Source organism: Oreochromis aureus, linkage group 2, assembly GCF_013358895.1.
Source record: "Oreochromis aureus strain Israel breed Guangdong linkage group 2, ZZ_aureus, whole genome shotgun sequence".
NCBI classification, from domain to species: Eukaryota; Metazoa; Chordata; class Actinopteri; order Cichliformes; family Cichlidae; genus Oreochromis; species Oreochromis aureus.
The window spans coordinates 23,344,134-23,367,046 of NC_052943.1; the positions used below are offsets into that span (position 1 = coordinate 23,344,134).

The 22,913-nt window shown below is 39.1% G+C and overlaps 1 protein-coding gene across 2 annotated transcripts in view; it reads left to right on the plus strand.

Moving 5' to 3' along the window:
• The window catches only part of rxfp1 (relaxin family peptide receptor 1), a 72,596-nt gene that overhangs the window by 25,528 nt on the left and 24,155 nt on the right, over positions 1-22,913 (plus strand). For both annotated transcript variants that reach the window (XM_031759541.2, XM_039621089.1), the window contains exon 3: positions 20,054-20,137. In XM_031759541.2, the coding sequence (XP_031615401.1) occupies positions 20,054-20,137 (84 nt within the window). The remainder of the gene's footprint in view (positions 1-20,053; positions 20,138-22,913) is intronic.

The window sequence follows — 22,913 nt, forward strand, 5'->3', positions numbered from 1 at the left end:
CTGTTATCATAAACTTCATTATATGCTATAGACTATTACTCTGAATTGTGCATTAACTTGCAGTGGCCCTTCCTTTGTCCGCTTGTCCCCATCTGAGGGGCCAGACTATGCAAGACAAATGCCACATTGTCTCTTATGGGGTCAAGCATTAAGGCCTATATAGTTCTCTTAGTGCAACAAATGCACTCACCTAACCAGAAAATATGCAGGATGCCTTATCTGACCATGCTGCTTTTCTCTGCATGTCTACAGACCTGTTAGGATAGCTCCTAGCTTAAAATAGGTGGCTTGAGGAAGAGATGAGGTGCAGACCAACCACATGTTTATTCGCCAACAGTAACAAATGCCAAAAACATAACACAAACTAAAACAATGTAGTCCAGTGGTGGGACATGGTCCCAGCAGCAGCCTCTGATGTTTACTGGCAGCCTTTTATAGACTGCAGCTAATTGGTCCTCAAGCTACACCATTATCTGGGGTTACATGCTAAACTAAACTAATAACTAGACAGACATCTTATCTAATAACCTTTGTTAACATCAAACCAATATTGTAAAAATAATGACAATTATTAAATAAAATATTTTCCCACTTGGCCTACCACCTACAACCACAATGAAAACTAATCTATTCAATCCCCTCTTCAATCGCTTGGTGCTATCACCTTTAAAAGGCACTTAGGAACCCTGGGGACTCTTCTGGTTGGCACACCATCACACCATTGGGGGAAAAAACACAGATAAGACACAATCTCGTCATCAAAATATTTACTTAGGATATAAAGTGTCTATCCTACCCATTAGGATACACATCAGGTAAAGGTTAAAGTAATATTTTCCACCAGCTTAACCACACTTTAGCAAATTAATTTCAGTTTCTGTTCCTAGGCAGACATTAACCAGTACTGGCTAATAGACAAATAACCTATTGACAAATAAGCAATAAAAACTTAACTTTTTGTGTGTGTCTTCTTTTACACAAATGTTAAACTCGCGTAATTTAATCTGGCTATGTAACAAAGGGTTTATCCCCTAAAGCCTTATAATCTCTGCCTCCATGTAATTGTAAACAGACTGCTCTTGCTGACACTGATCAAATCCTCTAGTTGCCTAAGGATGAGGTTTTTCTTTTCCTGCTCAAGGATCATAGCATCACAGTTGTGTGCTGTTGACCACAGTTAACAGTTTTGGGAAAAGCCTGTTTCACTTTAATCACTTTTTTATAGATGCCAAGGGCAGGATTGGAAATCTAGTGGCATATCCATCAATATATATATTTATGGCTTTTACTTCATAAATGATTGGTATTGTAAGTTAAATGAACATTTACACATATGTATAGCTGTTAGACTATTTGGTTAATATATTGGAGCTTTTATAGTGATAGTAATTTTTTTGGGGGGGGGGGCATGCTATCTTATTTTGTGAGGTAAACTCAAAAGCTGCTTGTTTTGTCATTCAGCAAGAGATTTTATTTCATACACAACTAATTATAAAATAAGCAGTGACCTTCATGGTTGACTCCAGGCAACAAAGTAAATAACCACTTGTTGTAACCAAGGAAAAAATGGACAATAATAGAGAAAATGTTTAGTCTGATGAGTCTGTTTCTGCTGTGAAATTCAGATGCTAGGAACTGCATTTGGTGTAAACAACATGAAAGCACGGACCCAGCTTGTCTGTATCAACAATTCAGTGTTGGCGATGTAATGACGTGTGGGAGGTTTTCTTAGTAGACTTTGGGCCTCCGAGTAACAACTGAGCGTCTTTCAAATACCACAACTGCTGACCATGTTCATTTTTTATGACCACAGTAAACCCATCTTCTCATGGTTGGTATCCAGCCCCAGTTCTAGTATGGTGTGCCTAATAAATTGGCCTGTGAGTGTAATTTAAAATATAACATGAATAATAATAATAATAATATATGTGCAATGAGAGAATAAAAGCTCAAGAATCAAAACTTTAACATAAATATTTTTCTTCCATCTGCTCTTAACAGTGCTGTTCGAAGCTCTCGGATGATGTATAAACAGTCTTCCATTTCTATTGTGGGCTTGAGAGGGTTTTTTTAAACATTACGTCAGAGCTGTATGTCAGAGCTTGTGAAACATGAAAGCCAAAGATTCAGACATCTGAAAGAGGAACGGTTGTTTTAACTCATGGGAGTGCAAAAAGTAGCGGACATGGGCTCAAAGTGAGGAGGATAAAAATGGGTTACATTGTTTGTTTGGTTTTTTTGGGAGGGGGTTTGGTATATATTTCAGGAAAAGGCTCAGAGAAATGTCAGGTTGAGATTATCAGAGAAAACATTGTGTCATCAAAGGGCTCTAGGCTTGATTGCAACAACCTCTTCCCAGTCCCACATGACAAAAAAAATATTGTATCCATTTATAACTACTATCAGAAAAATGTGCTGTATATACAATATGACAAACATATCATCTGGAATACAGCTTACTCCATAAACAAATCAAGTTGTACAGTGGCATTAGACTGTTATGTAACAAGCAGATGTGAAGCTGCTGATTAATTGAAGGGTGCTGTTTTAGTAGGATTTGTTTTTTGTTACAGCCACAGTGAAATTCCCCAGAATGTAACATCACAAAGGGTTTTAACTCAAACAATTTTTGCCACTGCTAAAAATCAAGTGTCATTTTCCCCCCCTAACTTTATTGCAAAACAATAAAAAGTAATTGGAGCAAACCAAAACAACTCTTACATTTCAGATTTAATTTCCATTAAACACTTAATACCCCAAGTTAATAAGAATGCACAGTGTGTAATTGTGCTTGATGGCACCCTCTAACTAATGAATGTGCCTCAGTATGATCTAACGAGTTGCTGTGAGATGGTGGTGTAAGTGCCAAATGAAGATCCGTACCAGCAGCAGTACACTGATTGATAAATAATAAAGCATTTTATTTCCAAAAAGATGAAATATCTTGAAAGAATTAACAACAACAAAACGGGTGGGCTATTGCTACAGTGAAACTCGGTGTACACTTTGGTTCTGCTTCTGTTGCTTGTCCTTGGAGATGTTTGTTAATCTTTTACCCAGTATTTAATTTCTTATTTATGTTGGGGGCATCACAACGAATGAAACTGTTAAAATAATTTTGATGCTCTGGGTTATAAATAAATTATAATAATATTTAGCTCATTACTTGTCTTATTTGTTTTCATTTTAATTACATTTTGAGAATAAAGTAGCTCTCCCCCAGTAGCTTTTTTTGGGGTGGATATTTGGAGGTTGCCAAATTGGGTGAAAAGGGTCCCATGACTACATTTGCTCAGTTAATGTGAGGCAAATCATTACTTTGCTTTAATTTGAACACACTGGCAATATAGTAAAGCCCTTGCCATCATCTGTAATGTGATTAATTAACAACTGACTAATATTGACTCAAACATGTCGCTCTCAGCATGCATTGTCTTACTAGTCATGATATGCACACTAACAATCCAATTGATAATTACTGACAAAGAACACACAGTAAGTTAGCTTGCTGACGCATTAGTCAGATGTATTATAATAAATTCACCACTTCTCTAAGCCATTGCTTTCTTATCTTATAATTTCTGTAATCCTTTACCGTCAGCATCTCCAGAGGGAGACATATTGGTTGCTGTGTACATGTACATCAAAGGTCATTCTTTGACACATAGTCAGATATATAATTACACCTTAAAGTGCAGTAGTTACATTGTTCAGTCACGTCCCCACTCAAAGTAACAATGTCAATGCAGTCACTGACCCTCAGTGTCTGAACCCACAATCTTATTTAAGTATTTGTATTTGTTTGGGCAGCAGTACAACTCAGCATTCAGTGCTGTGATGTGTTAACACTGTGTAATGTAACACTGTACCCACGAGGCAGCTAGTGTTGCCAAGCGGTGCTTTGCTTTCTTTTGCCATTATTTTTTTTTTCCATATTTCTTTTTAGTTCATTTTTTTGTTGATAAAACCCTAAATTGGCAGTGAGGTGCAAAATATGTGTGATTAGCCTTGGTGGATATTTGTCTTGCTTATGCCAATTTGAATTGTATATTTTTTTTCTACTTTTGAATACTAGATGCTCATCAATGCAACAGGTATTTTAAGTGTGAGTAATTGAATTTAAGAGGACACTTGAAATTGGTGAAGTTCCACAGCTTATCCTTTTTGGCAACAGGTCACAGAAATATTTTATCGCTTATTAGCTCTAGTTGAAACATCATCCTGAGGTGGATCATTTCAACATCATCTTTGGAAGGTGCTGCATGAAACAAAAACCTGAGCTCTTTAAGTCTATTATATAGACACATACTCATCATTTGTCGCAGACCCGTAATGAATTTACATTTTTCTTTCGTTAAACCTTTATGTCAGTGGTCCAGTTTGTTGGTCTGATACCAGGTTAATCCTAGATTGAGTGTAACATGAGCAGACAGACAGAGTAGTGTTCACCTTATGGAAGGTTTGATTTTTAGCATGTCTTTGGTACAATTTGATTGTAATACAGTAGATCACAATGAAGCAAAAGTTCCAGGTAGGATTAAAGGTGTCTTGAGTTATCAAAGTCAGTGTTCCCACTCTCCTGCTGAGAGAGAGAACTTGCACAGATTGTCTTTTTTTTTTTTAACTGACTATATTAACAGTGTCTGCTTCAAAGGATTCTGCGTGTAGAATAACACTCTGCCCAATTAAGCATTTACGCATTTAAACACAGCATATATGCAGCTTTTATGCTGTAGCTCTCTTGAGATAGCCACAACTCTTCTCCAGATCCTTTGACTTTTAAGTGTGCACAATTATAATAATGAATTGTTACGCATGTCCTCTGAAGTAATTTTCAATCCCTGCCCACGCCACCATGCTGCGGAGCTAGTTCCTCTGTCCTACCAATTACCTAATTACATGTACTTGGCATCACAGGTAGCAAATAATTAGATGACTAGAATCAAAGTCACTAAAGTCTCCATGTCGTGAGAACCTGGACTGAAGACTGAGAGCCACCACTTTACTGTGTAATTGTAATTCAGGGCTGATGCTGCATGCAGTAATGTAGGTCAGAACTGTTGTTTGAGATCATACTTCTGTACCTTCTGAAAGCTCTTGAACAAATTGATTTTAACACATTCATACGTAGTCCGCAGAGGAGCCTTTAAAGTAATTCTGCCTTCTTTGAGAGACTGACAGATGGTTGAAAAACAGGGTTGTTATCAGTCAGATTTTTAATTTTTTTTTTCTCTAAGTCCAGTGTTTGTATCTGCAGGGGTGCTGCATGTGTCCCTTTGAGTGACTTCAAATAGTTTGTGAACTACATCAGTGTTTTCACAGATTGCCTCTCCCAGCTTATTTTGTATCATTGTGACTGTTCTCTGAACTGCAGTGGCTCCATTTGAATTATTGGTCTGATTGCGCATCAGTCTGTTTGTGCTTTTTAGCTTGTGTGTATCATCATGATCATATAATGAGTCACAAATTAATCTGTTTTTGAAGGCCAAGTTCAAAGTAACTCAGTCAATTTTTCCCAATTTCACTTCCATGGTTTATCAAACTGGGAAATTATATCTATAGTTTTCTTCTAAGAAGACTTTTGACTGAGAAAATGTTGCAAAACATAATATGGAGTGGATGGGGTATCAATGTTGTATTCTACAAATGGAAATTGTAATACTCATTTTTTTGATGTGGCAACTTTAAATAAGTTTGCAAACTTTCAACCAAGAATTGTAACCAATTTGTATATTCCAAATTAAAACTTTTTCTAATGCAGAACCCAAACGAAATTGTCCTGCCATTAAATGTTCTTGTGCAAACAAAGGGAGTCTGAAAAGAGAAACAAACAAACGCATTGTAATTCTATCAAAACAGGTTATTTTCTAGTAATGAAAAATAATAGCTGTGCATGCTTTAGCTACAGTAATACGTTTAAGGAACACGGGCTAACAAAAAAATAATTACATATTCACCTTTCTCTCAAGTTTCGCTTGCACACACAGCGTTTATAGCCACATAAGATGCATAGTTCAGTTGCTCAGTTAAACTGTGTATTGTGCTACAAAGCTTGGCTAACATACTCATATATTCAAGCATTTTTTCTGCTTCTCCATTTCTGTTTACGTTCATGCATTTGGATTTCCCTTAGTTATAAAAAGAAAACCCAGAAATCAAGGTCATATACTTGTTTACCAGGTGTTCAGCCTCCACAAAGTTTAGGTCTGTATAGCATGCTCCTTGTTGTATTGGAAAGTATATATATTTTGGGAGCTTGCGTATTGTGTGGTTTACAGGGTTTCATAAACACCTTGGTTTATTTTTCAAGCGTATCTTTTTGCACAGCTTTCCTGGGACATTTTCATCTTTCTCCTTTGCGTCAGTGCTTCTTAGCACATTCTCTGCCTGATGGTGAAGTGTTCCAGTAACCCTCCATCTGTTTTTTCAGTGGGTGGTGAGAAAGAAAGAACTGTTTGGTATGTCACATTACTCTCAACATTCCCCTTTGTGAACACCCCAAACACTGTAATGCTTTTTCTGTCATCTTGTGTATACTTGATGCAAGTGTCCACTAGGGATGGGAACTGATAAGGATTTAGCAATTCCAATTCCACCATCGATATCGCTTATCACTTCGATTCCTGGCAAATTCTCTTATTGATTCTTATTGGCTCTGTTTTGAGAGTCACCACTATTGCTAAGTGTTATGACCCGGCTCTGCTATATCTGAGTCACTATATCAAAGTCATTACATCTGTGCACAGTATTTGCATGCTGTGTGGTCTTAGTTTGGGCACACCAGAGGTATTTCCCCTTTTTGTTCTGATCACTGTTGGGGTTGTAGCTCAAAAAAAAGTATTACACATATTACTCAGAACTGTTTTGTTTTTTGGAATGACCCGCCAATTTCCGGGGGCGAGGTCACTGAGGCAGTTAAACAACTCCTTGGTGGCAGAGCCCCTGGTGTTGATGAGGTCCGCCCCGAGTTCTTGAAGGCTCTGGACGTTGTAGGGCTGTCCTGGTTGACATGCCTCTACAATGTTGCGTGGAGATCAGGGGCAGTACCCCTGGACTGGCAGACCGGGGTGGTGGTCCCCATCTTTAAGAAGGGAGACCGGAGGGTGTGTTCCAACTACAGGGGGATCACACTCCTCAGCCTCCCTGGGAAAGTATATGCCAGTGTGCTGGAAAGGAGAGTTCGTCCGCTAGTCGAACCTCAGATACAGGAGGAACAATGCGGTTTTCATCCTGGTCGCGGAACACTGGACCAGCTCTTTATCCTCTCAAGGATACTTGAGGGTGCATGGGAGTTTGCCCAACCAGTCTACATGTGTTTTGTGGACTTGGAGAAGGCATTCGACCGTGTCCCTCGGGGTGTCCTGTGGGAGGTGTTATGGAGTATGGGGTGTCTGGCCCATTGCTACGGGCCATTCGATCCCTATACAACCGTTGCAAGAGTTTGGTTCGCATTGCCGAAATAAGTCGGACTGCTTCCGGTGGGTGATGGGCTCCGCCAGGGCTGCCCTTTGTCACCGGTTCTGTTCATAATTTTATGGACAGGATTTCTAGGAGCAGCCAAGTGGCGGAGGGCCTTCACTTGGTGGCCTCAGAATCTCATCTCTGCTTTTTGCGGATGATGTGGTTCTGTTGGCTTCATCAGGTGAAGGCCTCCAGCTCACTTACTGGAACGGTTCGCAGCCGAGTGTGAAGCAGCGGGAATGAGGATCAGCACCTCCAAATCTGAGGCCATGGTTCTCAGCCGGAAAAGGGTGGAGTGCCCACTCCGGTCGGGGATGAGGTCCTGCCCCAAGTGGAGGGAGTTCAAGTATCTCGGGGTCTTGTTCGCGAGTGATGGGAGAAGGGCGCCGGAGATCGACAGACGGATTGGTGCTGCGGCTGCGGTGATGCGGACGCTGCACCGGTCTGTCGTGGTGAAGAGGGAGCTGAGTGTAAAAGCGAAGCTCTCAATTTACCTGTCGATCTACGTCCCTACCCTCACCTATGGCCACGAGCTGTGGGTAGTGACCAAAAGAACAAGATCGCGGATACAAGCGGCAGAAATGAGCTTCCTCCAAAGGGTGGCTGGCCTCTCCCTTAGAGATAGGGTGAGAAGTTCGGCCATCCGGGAGGGGCTCAGAGTAGAGCCGCTGCTCCTCCACATCGAAAGGAGCCAGTTGAGGTGGTTCGGGCATCTGACAAGGAAGCCTCCTGGGCGCCTCCTGGGTGAGGTGTTCGGGCATGTCCCACCGGGAGGAGGCCCAGGGCAGACCCAGGACACGCTGGAGAGATTATATCTCGGCTGGCCTGGGAACGCCTTTGGTGTTCCCCGGATAAGCTGGAGGAGGTGGCTGGGGAGAGGGAGGTCTGGGCTTCTCTGCTTAGGCTGCTGCCCCCGCGACCCGGCCTCGGATAAAGCGGATGAAGATGGATGGATGTTTTGTTTTTTTTGTTTTTTAAGTAATGCAGTACATGATTATGCCCAGGAGAGAGTAACTTGTTTTACTACTCTCTACATTACTTTCACAATTCTCCATAAAGAAGTTCAATGTCTGTTTGCTGGGCTGGGGTCAGCATTCACTCAGCTTTACCATCACTCTTGGTTCTTGGCTAGCTTAACGTTAGCTCGCTGTCTGTGCAGATGCTTTCAAAGAGCTGAAGTTGTGTTAGCAGCATTATGTGGTTCTTTCTGTCCTGAAGTTTGCTTTTCCCTATCGCGCTCTTGTACTTCTGTGCATTAGAAAAAGTAAAGCCCATATCCACTATGCAGACTGTGCCGTTATTTTCCTCCTGTTCCACACCGATAAGTGGGATCGATATGCAGGCAGACTAACAATTCCAAGGAATTAAACTACTGAACCAGTTCACTATTGGGAACCAGTTCTCGATTCACATCCCTAGTGTCTGCTGAGTTACTATTGTCATGTTTTAGTACACAAAAATATAACCCCAGTAACTCAGTACGTTTGCCAATCTGAATTTACTATATCTGAATATACAATGTGAATGTTGCTCAGCTCAGGTAAAATGCAGGTAAACATATCTGCTTTATGTTTGGTAATTGTAATCTTTAGACTGTAAACTTTAGAACAGATCGCCCAAAACTATGCATGCTTGAAAAGAGTTCCGGTCAACTACTGGCATTATGAAAATGACCTGACCCTGACGATGCACTGTGAAAAATGTGAGTTACTTTACTTAGGGCAGGGGTGGAGAAGGAGTGTCTCACGATTAGTAGGAGTAAATATAAGTCAATTATATAAGACCTTAATAAATATTTTGGATCATTTTTAGTAAGAAACAATGATGTTTTAAGTGTGGCGATTACACGGTGCATATCTTATCACTCTGCTGTGAAATTTAAACTTGCCTTATTTCATAGTTTATTTGCTGCTCTTTGTGCTTACTGGGTTCGTAGATGGTCTGCTGTTTATTTAGCAAACTAAATTATCTGTCATTTTTTTCTGCATAACCGATACACACATGAACATTACATTGATATTCTGCTGCAGGTGACAGAACATAATGCTCTCTGGAACCAGCGCTTAGACAGGGGCTTCTTTGCAAGTGTCTGATGGCTGGGCCTTATCCCATGCAGGCAGGTTAGGCTAAGTCCAAATGAGCCACATGTGTTCTCCTGTGGGCCCATCCCCCATGGGAGAAACATGGTTACATTTTGGATTGGGTCACAATCAAAGGCAGGCGTCCCAGAACTAAATTTTATAATTGTATTGTACTATCAGCTCTTCTGGCATATTGTATGTTTTGGACAAGGTGACAGCTTTTGACCACTTGTTAGCAGGAAAGGAAGCTGACAGCCTGATGTGCCAAAGCATGTAGTTCAAGTGTGTGAAGCCCTAGTTTTGGAGGTCTTCAACTCTTACCTCTAACACAGCTTCAACAGCATTATGACCGATGCTGCTAACATTGAATATAAGTGGACCTTGTTACGCATCTCCATTGCTGAGACTACAAGGCAATGGAGCAACTAGTTGTGTGAACTACACAAAACTGTAGCTTAAGTCTTTCCCCCATAAAGATGACATTTGATATGACAAATAAAACTGAAACTGAAACTCCTCTGCACCCTTAACAATAAGTTTTGACACATATTATATATTATGATAACTCCTCAGGCTTGGCAGGGCCCTTGCGCGCCTCGTCCTCCAACTCCGGCTGGTGACATGTGTGAGCTGGTGGTGGGCCTGGCGGTAGCTCAGCAGCCCTCTTCCGGGGAGCAGGAATGGGCACAGGCCCCTGCCGGGCACCAGCCAGTCCCACCCGAGGAGTGGGGATGGGTGCGGAGGCAGGCTGCGTCCTGGCTGGTCTCACCCTGGAGGTTGGCATGGGTGCCGGACCTTTGACTGCAGTTCCCATGCAGTCAAGGGTCGCGGATGGGGGTGGCGACGGTGTCGCCCAGGACCCGATCTGACCTGCCAGCCTCTCGATCATCTGCCTGCGGCACTCGATCTGGTCCTGCAGTTAATCCCACTGTCGGTGTGACGTCGCCACCTGCTCCCTCCACGTGGCCGCCATCTCGGCCACCATTTGGGCCAGCTCCTTCCCTGGCTGGCCCAGTCCTGGGTCTCCCGTGCCCCTGTCCTGGTTTTCGGCACCACTGTATTAACTCCACGGCAGACCCATCCGCACATTCATGCTTTTCAGCATCTTGTTTTTATTCACCAGTTGCTGTACACACGTGACCACGCCCCGCCATATATATCAATATATACAGTTAAGAATCTAGTGTTTGAGCCAAATGGTGGACAACAGAGTTGTTGGGAGCTTGCTTCGCTTGTGGGACTCTTGAGGCAACTGATAGGTACTAGCAGGCCAAGCAGAGTGCAGCTCTCACGATGGCTGAATCAAAAACTTGAATGTGGTTTGACCAGGATGCTTCGTGGTCACCTCCTGGTGAGGTATTCTGGACATGTCTGACAAGAACAAGGCCCTGGGGCAGACCCAGGAGAGGGTGGAGAAATAAAATGTTTCTCAGCTGGATTGGGAACATGTTTGTCCAGGAGATGTGGGAGCTCATCAGCTATGAAGAAGAAAGTCTGAGCATATCATCTTAGACTAAAACCAGGATCCAGATAAGGGATGGATGGAGTAACCATTTAGTAGTCCATTTAACTAGCTTGTATTTCTCTGTATTTGTCCAAAGTAAAATTACTATGTTGATGAAACAGAATACGATATAAACGCAAAGAAATACCAAAATAGGCTTACAAAATAAACTTACTCTCAAAGTATAAATATTATTTTGCATAATTTGCATAACTGTGCAGATTGAATTCACTGTTTTCTACCCCAACAGGGCAGATTAAAGAAATGATGCAATGTTGTAGAAGCTCAAATTATGCTCAGCGACTTATGGGTTTACATCATGTTGTAAACAGTCCTTTAAAGGATTAAATAGAAACATTCACATTGCCTTTTGTACTGATTTAGCTTTTCTGAGCATGACCTGAATGACTCGGAGTGTTCATGGACACTGAACTCTAATTACAAAACCCTTTAAAATCTGACTGAGCTAGAATACAAGAGATGAAACAAAAGTCAGTGGCTGATAGAACTGAAGTGGATAGCTTCTCCGAAGGGATAACAAGGATAATTTTATCTTTCAACTTGAATAACTCACTGACCATCTGGGTATTTGGCATCCCTTGGCTTCAAGCTCAAAGCTGCTTTCTGTACGTACAATAACTGACATCTTGTAACTGAAATTAACACATGAACAGTCATGTGTGGCCAGGATTTAGGCTGAAGAAAGTAGATTTCGGAGGCTGCCTCAGGCATCCCTTACCAAGCTTAAACTATATATATATATATATATATATATATATATATATATATATTTTTTTTTTTTTTTTTTTTTTTTGGGTGGGGCCGTTTCATTTTGGTATTCTATACGGTTTGATTGAAGCCTGAGTGCTAAAAGTATAAATGGAATTGAACTTTTGCTTCTCAGGCTGTGCAGATTACCAGGTTACCAAAATGAGTGCTGGTATGCTCTATATAAAACCAGCTTCACTGCTATCGTGAGCCTTTATTAGAAATGTGCAGCACGCAGCAAGTTCTTTTCAACGCAAGTTCAATCTAACTATTGCTCTGCCCATTCTATCCCCCGTCCACCTGTTTTGTCTAATACATTCTTATTGATACAAAATACTGTGTATCATGACCATTATTTGATTTGACCTTTGTTAGTTTTGGCCTTTTTTAATCAATATAATTTGTTTCTTTTTAAATAATGTCCTGTCAACAGCTAAAGTACTAATTGTATTGAATAAAAAAATAAAGAAAACCCCACTACATTGTAATTTTGACTATTTAATTTAATTAATAATAATTGCAAAATAAATAAATACATAACTGACATTTTAAAACTTTAAAATTATGCTTTTTTTGTTGGACATTTCTTTGTAAATGTGATAGTGTTTAATTCCTAAATCTGGCCTTTTTGAAAGTGCTGCACTACTCTAATTTATTTGATGTTTTAGGGTGGAAAGCTAACTCATCACCACTTCTGTTAGAACAACCAAGACAAAGATGGTTAGAATTTGGTAAAAGGTCATAATCCTTTTGCCATATTTGAGCTCTTACAGTGCTTAAGGATCCATCAAGCAGTTTCTAGTTGAACCTTGCTTAATGTAGCATTATAATGAAGACAGAGATAAATGAAGAGCTGATAATGAGAGCAATCAATATGAAAATCAATATTGGTTTGAGTTAGTAGTCTTATCTTGATCAAAAATGAACAAATCGTTAGAGGGAATTGTGCTTCAAAGGCATCATTAATCATCAGGAAATAGATTAGTCCAATAATAGTCGAACAGTTTTACAAAATCTTACACAAACAAAAAACAACTCAACAGGTGAGTAAAAATACCAAGCGGGGTAACAGGATATCACCAATTAAAATCATAAGTCACTTCAGAATCACATGCCAGTCATGCCATCTGGTTTCACGGTTCTCACCTTATCAAAAATTATCAATCGCCCTTCAAAAGACAGCACAATCTGCACTTGTAACAAATGTCATTATAACTTTGTCCTCTTCAGATTATAAGACAATGTTATGAGTAGTGCAGCGCTGTCTGCCTTTACCTTTTGTAATTAAAGTGTCTTTCAGCTGTCACAGAAGCCACTGATAGGCTGGGGCATCAATTTTCTGCAGCAGCTGTATAATGTTGAGTGGCGAGCTGCAGCACAAGTGGCAAATGAGCTCATTAATCTAATCTCAAGCCGGAAACTCATATCCACAGCGCCACAGTGCGTGATTATATGCACTGTGGCGCTTTAAATTATCCCAATAGAGCTCTTCGCTCTCAGATGGCGGCTTACTTTCCGAGAGTTACCAGTGGGAGGTAAACTAAAGCCATCAGGCTCGTCTTCTGTGGTGCCAGCTCCTAATTTTGGTTTTGGAGACAAACATCCTCTTGACTTTTAAGATTAGGCTTTAAACTATCAGGTGGCTCCTTAATTATGCTGCTATAAGTATACACAGACTACTTCTATTCCATGCCTTTTTTTGTAATTCCCCATGTATTTAAATGCCACTACTGCAGAGAGAAAGAAGAGAGGAGTAGCAATGTTTCTGAAGTAAAATATTTTCAGTCTTTTGAATAGAATATCAGTCTTTGCTCCAAGGCGAGATTAAAATGTCTTTTTTTGTCCGTTCATTTCTCTCTCACTCTGATCCATAGCAAGAATGACCCAGAAAGTCATTAAGTGATTTCTGCTTGCTGGTAATCCTATTATCAATGTCAAGCAGAGTGGCTTTCTCCTGCATCTGTACAGATAACTTGTTATCTGATCATTGTTTGTCCTGAAATTTAAATTCTTTTTTGGCACTTCCTTGAAAGTATGGTATACTGCCATGTTCAGGAACATTTCTCTCAGTGGCTGTGGGTCAGGTTTACACTTGCACCAGAATATTTAATCAGAAGAATTACCATTTTATCAGCAGATACCATATCTCTATGGTACAGTTGACAGTAGTTGCTTTATATTCTTTAAGAGTTTGTATTGAAAACAAACTCTCTGCAGAGTTCCCTTCAGCTTGGAAGCCATTATTCTTTGGAAGTGCATATTAGCATATTTACATCAAGACAAAGAGCATAAACAAAAAGAATGCAATCAGAAAATTTGATGAAATTGTTTACATGTTAAAAAGTTTCTGTAGTTTAGTTCATAAATAGTTTCAATGGAACCTTTTTATTCTGTGTGGGCTTTTCACATGCTTTCAAATCCCTCTGTTGTTAAGTGTTAAAAGATGAATAGGTAGCCCTTGCAAAAGACTTTGCTCAACTACTTCCCTGAAGTTTTGTGCAACTGCTACCTGTTTATATTTAGGAACTCAAAATTGGAGTCATATATTTGTTTATAATCACGGATGAATGTACTAGGAAAGTGCATCTTCTCCGCAGACTAAATTAGTACTTTGAAATTATGTTGACATGTACGATCCATCAAAACTTCGTTGCAGACAATACAGTACATGTCAGTATCATTTGTCTACAGCTGCAGCCTTCAGTAATCCTGCCAGAACCCAAAAACTGCTCAGGAAGAACTCGAAAAGAATGACAAATACCCCAAGACACTGAATTTGCCTCCAGACTTCCCGTATTTCAAGCCAATTCATCCTCATTCTGTCTTTCAAATGGTTTTCAATGTTTGCTTCATTGAACAGCCTAAAACCTTGACATTTTCAAATAATCTATTTTTAAAATACATTTTAGAGCCCCTTGCATTATGTATCCTAGGTGCTTCAAAATCTTGATTCACTATATAACTTACTGAGAAATGCAGCAGATTGCAAAGTGTAGCAATTAGCAAAAATAATTACCAATAAATAATATGTTAATCTAACTAATTTTTTTTGTAAGAAAATGTCAAAATGCACAGCCAGTAATCACAAGAAATAAAAAAACAGATGAGGAGATTAGAAACCTCTAATAAAAAACAAGAAGTCTCATGTTTTTTTGTTGTTTTTTCTCTGAATCACTCGGTATGTGATTATTACTAAATCCCTTCCAACCCTGGCTAGCAAGTAGACAGTCAACCCAATTATTATGAATTTTTTGATTAAGTAAGTGAGTGGACATTGTTGTTTTGTGGTAATGAGTATACACTGTTTTCTTTCGAAGACCAAAAACTTAACAACTCCCTACAAAAGAGATTTTTTATTTTTATTCTTTCCCTGTATAAAAATAAATACATTTTTAATAAATTGTTGTTGTTGTTTTTTTTAAATCAAATACCTGACTTTTATTGCATTTAAGTTATATGCGATATGTTCAACAGAGAGAGAGAACGCTCTTTTACCTGCCATGATTTGTTCTTGTGGTTTACTAATCTCTGCAGTTAAATATTAATACATTTTATGTGGTAAATAAAATACTTTTGCATGCTGATTGAAATTTTTACCACATACACCACAACAAACAGGCATTATTACATTTGGAACCATAGCATAACCGGCTTAACTGTTGTCTCTAATAGAGACAGGAAGGCAGAGGATGCCATCTAAAATTAGCAGATCATAATCCTCACAGGTTATGTAGACCTGTATAAATGGTGCACTGCATTTGAAAAGTGTCTGTCAATAATACCCTTTTATCTAGTGTTTTGTGTCACTTTACTCTCCACATCCTTTCCTTTGCTCATTGCTTGAATTTTGTAAGTTTTGTATCCAAACATACATTTCCTAAAGCTTATCAATTAGAGAACTCTTCTTTTATTGTAGCTGCTTTTATTATAGCCCATGGACGAGTCACATCGACTGCTCTTTGTGAAATTTGCACTTCACACAAAAACTGCTGAGAATATGTGTGGACCTCCTACCTGCTTTGAAGTGCTGCTGCCCACTGAATTGTAACATGCTAAACATAAATCTAAATGGCAGAGTGTGGAGAGGTTTCTCTGCCCCAGTACTGTCTGCTGTTGCTTTGATCAGAAACCTCAGTGAGCTCTTTAGCACTGCTGCCTAATCCTGGTAGGTTTCTTCTGTAAATACTGACTAAGAAGGCAAGCAAGAACATGTTTATCAATTTATTTAATTGTGTAACCCTCAAATAGTGCTTTATTCCTGTGGGGAAAAAAAACCTTTCACACAAAGCTTGTTTGGCTTTATTTATAGAGGACTCCGTATACTCTTGAAAAATGAGAGCTCATTTAGAGTAGAATCAAGTTCCAATTACTGTCACATTTCAAAGAAAGATATTTAATAATCTCTTACTTTTGCAGAGCATACCATAGACTCAAGGTGTAAATCGCAAGTTACTGATTTTAGTTGGTGCTGTGCAACAACTGTGGCCTTGCACAGGTGTCAGTGATAAGTTGTGAGATTTCAAAGAAAATTCATTTGGATAAAACAATTTACTGTATGTCTCAAACACAATATATAAGAGGCAGCAAACATTGGGAGAGCACGTTAAATTGAACACCAAATTTAGCGATAACTGGCGATAACTGGTATTTGATAACTAGTATTTGTAAGGAACTGTGCCTTTACCAATAATAGAAAAATATTCACCTGTTACTGAATTTCATATGTTATTGAAGTGTCTAAACTAAAGAGATTTCACAATATATGCAGTCTTAATGCAGGAAAAAAAAAACATTAACAGTCAAATACTGATTGATGTAAAATACACATCCTATAACTTTAACTATACCAATTGTAGTTTATTCTAGGCCAAAAATAGCTTGTGAAGATTATTTGATTTATACCGGGAAGGACATTTATTTGGCACCTGTGCGTTGTAATGTGCCTATTTTAAGGTGATTGCTGGGTCATAAACTTGCCATAATCTAGTGACCTACTAGCCTCTTACCTTTTGAGGATGATGGATGGATGGATGTTTTACTATGACCACTAAAACTGAATGTTTACAGGATAAGATTTAAAGGGATTCATGTGGGGGTATATCTTCAAGATAGTCTGAATGCCTTACCACTGTAGTTGTGAAGTTATTCAAATAAAACTTTGTGGTAGTTATTCTGAGCAGAACTGGTGTGTTTATGGAATGGATCCAAAAGCAGACATGGGAGAAAGGAAGTGACAGTAAACAAAAAGCGAGCCTTTATTACGGCCGATGCAAAACAGAAAAATGAGGCAAAGCGGAAAACTAAAACCTAAACTGGTAAAACTAAAACTAACTATGAAAACGATGACAAAAGACAAGAACATGAAACTGAAGGAGAAAATGCGATAACGTAACTGTGAAATAATCCAAACATGAGCATGAACAAGAACCCGAACAGTAGAAAGCAGAAACTCTGTGACATAATGTGACTTGACATAAGGGCAAACAGACGACCCAATGCTGAACAGAGGAAGACAGAGGACTTAAATACACAGGAGGGTAATGAGGGAAGTAGAAACACCTGGGGAGACACCGCTGACACAAATGAACCTGACGCGACAGGGAAAAGTAAAACTAAACACGTTGAACATGGAAACACCAGTCTCTTCAAAATAAGATAGGAAACATAGAGAGAGGTGGACATGACAACACAAGCTTGACAACAGGATGAAACACATGACAGCCTGGGGGCATGAAAGCATAATTAAAAGTAAAACAGAGGACAAGATAGACTTACACAGAAGGCAGGAAAGACATGTAAACAGGAGACATGGACGAACCAAAAACTAGAATAAAACTCAATTAAACCCAAACTAAATAATAGCAAAAGAACTTAATATTATCACAAACATAACATAAGAAAATCAACAATTCAAAATAAACTGAAAATGCTGGGTCACAGCCCCTGACAGTAGTAGCCCTTTAATTTACTTGGCAGAGAAAAACAAAATTATGTGGCAAAAGAAGTACTAAGTGGGTATGAGGTGTCTGTAATTACTAAATTAGTCATTCTTACTTGTTGTCCGAGGTCAGGAAGTGAGGAGATCAGTCTGCTGGCAGGCACATTTCCAGAGTGGGAATAACAAGTACAGCAGAGAGTGGGTGGGCAGATGCAAGTCCAGAAGGTATGGAGTTTCAAGGAGCACCGTAAGGCAATTGTAAGCACCTTGAGACAACTGTTGTTGTGATTTCGCATTACTGAGTTGAATAAGAAGCCAAGTATTAGGACTGGTTGAGAGCTCAAGAGTCCACAGGATTAAACTGGAGAGTTCTTCTGGTGGGTGAGAAGATTGTAGGTCAGGGATTCTAAACAGGAGATGAGAAGGAGGAGTTATCACAAAGCAAGTTAAGGAAACCAAAGACAAAGAATGGGGCCAAATTACCATCATGGTAGATAGTACAGTCTAGGGAAGAATCGGTTATTACTTACAGGTGCACAGAACAGGGAGCCTGGGATGGTAACTGCACCCGAAGGAGCCTCCCAGTCTGCCCTAAATCCTGACAAATATTTAATAAAGAAAATATGCAGTGGTTGGTATCAGTATTTATGGATACTCTGTTTTTTCCTGCTAATCCCTGACTAAGCAGGAAAACGATCAAGATGGATGTAGCCAAAAAAGTTGTTAGGTGATTTCAAGTGAATTTTTAATAGCTTTCTTTTGTCACAAGAGTCTGCGTCAGTTGTACTACATAGTGGTTGTTTTCTTTTGCCTCCAACAGCCTGTTGGCTGCTTGCCTTCGCTTCAGTCGCACCTAACCTGTGGAATAACCTCCCTCATCCTATTCACGCATCTGACTCGATCCAGACCTTCAAGTCTCGAGTGAAAACCCACCTTTTTAGCTTAGCCTTCCCAGCCTCCTTGACCATCCCTCCCCTTTCCTCTCTTTTGCTTATATTGTTTTATTGTTTTTATCATCTTGCTTGTGCTTATCTGCGTACTTGTATACTTGTATGCTTGGTTAATCAGTGCCTCCCACCTGCTAGCTTATCTGCCTTTGTACTTTTATTGGATCATGTGAAGCACTTTGGCTACCTCTGGTTTTAAATGTGCTATAGTTTTTTTCTGTGTTTTACACTTAAAGCTGTGGTTAACTCTGTTCTTAGTGCCATTTCTTTTTGTACCCATTGACCTTGGGTCTGTACAATGAAACAACTGAAGGATACCCAGGAAAAAAATCTGAACTTGTGAAATCTGAACTCCTTTAAGAACGTTCAGAAGAAGATAAATAAGGCAGTAACAAACATCCTGCTTTGTAATATAGACCACTGGTATGGACAAGGATGTGCAGATGTTTCCCAGAATGATAGCCTGAAGTGATGAATTTCATTATTTTAAATTGTATGTCAAATAGCACACCAACTCTAATTACAAATAGTGCAACCACTTCTGTTATGTGATCTATTCATGACCAAAAGGTAGCTATAGGGAAGTGAGGATGGGGTGGGGTTACATAATTGAGGGATGCTGTAATTCTGTAATTGTATGCCACTGCAACAAATAGAGCAAACATAGTTGTCAATGTGTTGGCTTTTCCACTTTTTTAGCAATTTGTGGCTTAAAAGGAAACTGCAAAGGGGTTGAGTTGGCAGAGTTGATGTTATGAAAGCATCACTTTGGCACAGTACAACGAAAACCTCTAGATTTAGCTCCAAACCAGCCAAAGGTGCATGCAACTAAAAGGAAAACCTAGAAAGCACAGTGCTTATGTACAAAATAAATATTAATGACATCACAAAGAGGGAAAAATGAACATAATAGATAGGAATAGCGCCAGTCCGAGATGATAAAAAAAAAAAAAAAACCCTATACCTTCACAAAAACCAGTATGAGATAAACTGTGTTTTACATTTATTGACAAAAAGAAATCACACAGGGACAATAATGTGGTACGAGGAGAATGCTGCAATTCACTGAATAATCTGGAGCGGGTGATTATTATTCTGACTTGCAAAAAACACACAGTTCAGAAAGCTACGCAGTCAAACTGGTGGTTGTATCACAAGTATGGTTATCCCAAACTGCTCAAGGCCTTTTATATTTCGTGTAGGCTTTTGTATCTCATAGCATCAATGGTGGGAAAAATGTTTGCCTTCTGGTGAATCTGACATACTTGATTTAACTCAAATTACACGTTTGGTTTTTGAAAGTTAAGAGATGACTCATAATCTCCCTGTGTGTCTGTCATATATTAATTTACAGGGGATAATAATGGATGGCCCCATCTTTTTGACAAGTATTTTGGAATGCCGAGTCATAACGCCAGGACCAAGTCCAATGTATGCTGTGAGTACCTTCATTTTAAATGTTTAAACTTTATCCTTAAATTAATTATTTGCTTTTCACAATGTTTTACAGCAAACACATTGGGGTGTTAATATATCAGATGTGCTTTCATGACAGTATTTACTTTCTGCTTTTACTTGAAATTAAAACAGAAGACATTCGCTCATTACCGCATTGGAGGAATGTCCTAGATGTGTGTCTTCCGTTTGCCACTAAAATGTTTACATTGTGTTTTGTTACTGTGTTAAAATAGTTCAAAGCAAACATGTTTAATGTTGCAAACTCTACCAGTCAAGACTGCTGGTGGCGATTAAAAATTGCCAAAACTTTCAACCTCACATTTTGTGTAGTTGGAATGTTTTCATCTGTAAATACAGATTTGTAAAAATCAGAGGAACCCTCTTTTCAACCCAGTCAAGTCACTGGGAGCTAATAGCCGCCACTGTATAAGCGAGATGAAAGAACAATAACAAATGCCTTTTGAAGTTTAATACCTCAGGACAGAAACACAGTGTGCCTTGCATTTTTTTCTTTTGTTTGTCTTGTGAAACATATCCAATGATGTCGTTGATGTAAAAGAACACGAGGTGAGAAAATGGGAAAGACTTTTACGTTCTGCGTGTTGTGAGAACTATTTTTTCAGAAAAAATGGGCACAAATATGCACAATCTGGACAAAGTTTTTCGAGATAAATGCATTAAACTCATCTTATAAAGGATATAAACAATAATATTTGCTCATTTTTAAAAATTGGTAAAGTTTGTTTTGGGGTTTTTTGTGGGATTGATAGATTTACATGGTATGGCCAATAAAATGAGTGTACCAGACTTATTTGAATGTTGGTTTGACACAGCCTTTTTTATTCTGTTTTGCTGATGTCCTTTCATCTTATTCCATTCCATACATGTAAAAAAAAGGAATTTTATGCATCATGACAGCTGTAATTTTAGTCTATTGTTGGTTTTGTCAAAATTGTTCTGTTTAACGATCAATCATGCATGCATGACCAATCTGTTTATGTAATTATTCTTTTAACTTGCCATTCGTACTATAAGTAACAAAGGCCTTAGCATGACAGTCTTAAGAAGATGAAATCAAATTGTCAAGCTTCGATTTTAGTCATCCAGTTTGGATTTTTCTTTTCCCATTATATGCACCTCTTTCAGCTCATGCTTTTTAATCTGCCAGTTGTTTGAAAGCTATGTATTATCCACACTGTGCTCACTGACAAGCAGTGTGTTTTCTATTCTACATAGAATAGAAAATAAAGACTATATGCATAACTCTGTGTCCCCAAAAATGAAGCCCAGCAGGCTGAGAGTCAGTAGGATGATAGCTAACATGACAGCTAATTAGAGATGCACTACTGCACTGACCGGTGACCGCCAGTCAACCTCCCAGATGACTCCCATATAAGCATGTGTTACGCACGCACAGCAGTGCAGGCAAATAGTCACATATATATTTTTTTGTCATAACAAATTGATGTCATGGGTACAATACAGTCATCCTTATTTCCCTTGCCCTTTTCCCCCAAAAACTGCTGAGGTTGGTCATCCCTCCCAAACTTAGCTATAGCTGATACAGCGTTTACAAAATTATTGAAACAAACAGAAATAGAAAAAAAAAACAGGGATGCACAACTTTTATGAAAATTGCCACTTTTTTCTTCAGGGTGAACACGAATAGTCAGCAAGATGACTTGAAAGCTAATCCAGAGGTTAGATGTAGCAGCTCATAGTCACAGTGGATTTATGACCTGAAACGCTGGTTGGAGCAGGAGCATTGAATAAGTAATTGTTCTGGTAGGAGCTAAAAGAAGAAGCCAGGCTGGCCTCATCAGTGGAAGGCCTGTTGCCCTTCATATCTTAAGAAGCAAGTATCCAGGGAATATTTTAGCTTTTCCTGCATTTTCTTTTCTTTTCTTTTTTTTTTTTTTTTTTAAATCTTTTTAAAGTGTTTATTCGTTTTTAAGAGGGCACATCCCAAAAGTGTGCTTCTCCCAGTAAAAGCTTGACTGTTACTTGCATGTCAATTATTGTCTCAACAGTTAGAACATTCAGCACTGTAAACAACTACAAAAGTTATAGGTATTGGCAAGTGGTACTAAAAGGAGGTAAAGGGGGAGATTATAAGAGAGAAGGACAGAATGAGAGAGGAAGAAGACGATGTGTGTCTGTCTGTTCTATATGTTCAATTATGAAAAAAAAACAAAGTCTGATTATCAAAACAAGATGTTTGTCTCCAGGGGCCTGCTGCAATTGATTTCCTTTAGGATTCTTAGCAAGTAAAAACTCAGTTCTCTGTAATTACGCCTTCTGTTTATGCCGCTGCACCTTTGGCCTATAGTAGTAAATAAGTGTGGGATGATATATTATGTCACACTTTAGAAGTTGAACTTGTTAACAGCTCACAAATGTTGTACTCAAGAACATTTTTCGAAACTTGGAACACCATCAAAGCACACCATTAAAGCTCACCACTCTAAGCCTGGCCATCACTGAAAATGGTAAGCGCTTCCCTTCAGCTTTTATACTGCAGAGTGGCTAATTGCTGAGAAGAACGAGCTGTGCCCTGGTTCCTCAGCAGAAATGGGAGCGAAAACAGGACACACCCACATACAGGGAGTGCAGAATTATTAGGCAAGTTGTATTTTTGAGGAATAATTTTATTATTGAACAACAACCATGTTCTCAATGAACCCAAAAAACGCATTAATATCAAAGCTGAATGTTTTTGGAAGTAGTTTTTAGTTTGTTTTTAGTTGTAGCTATTT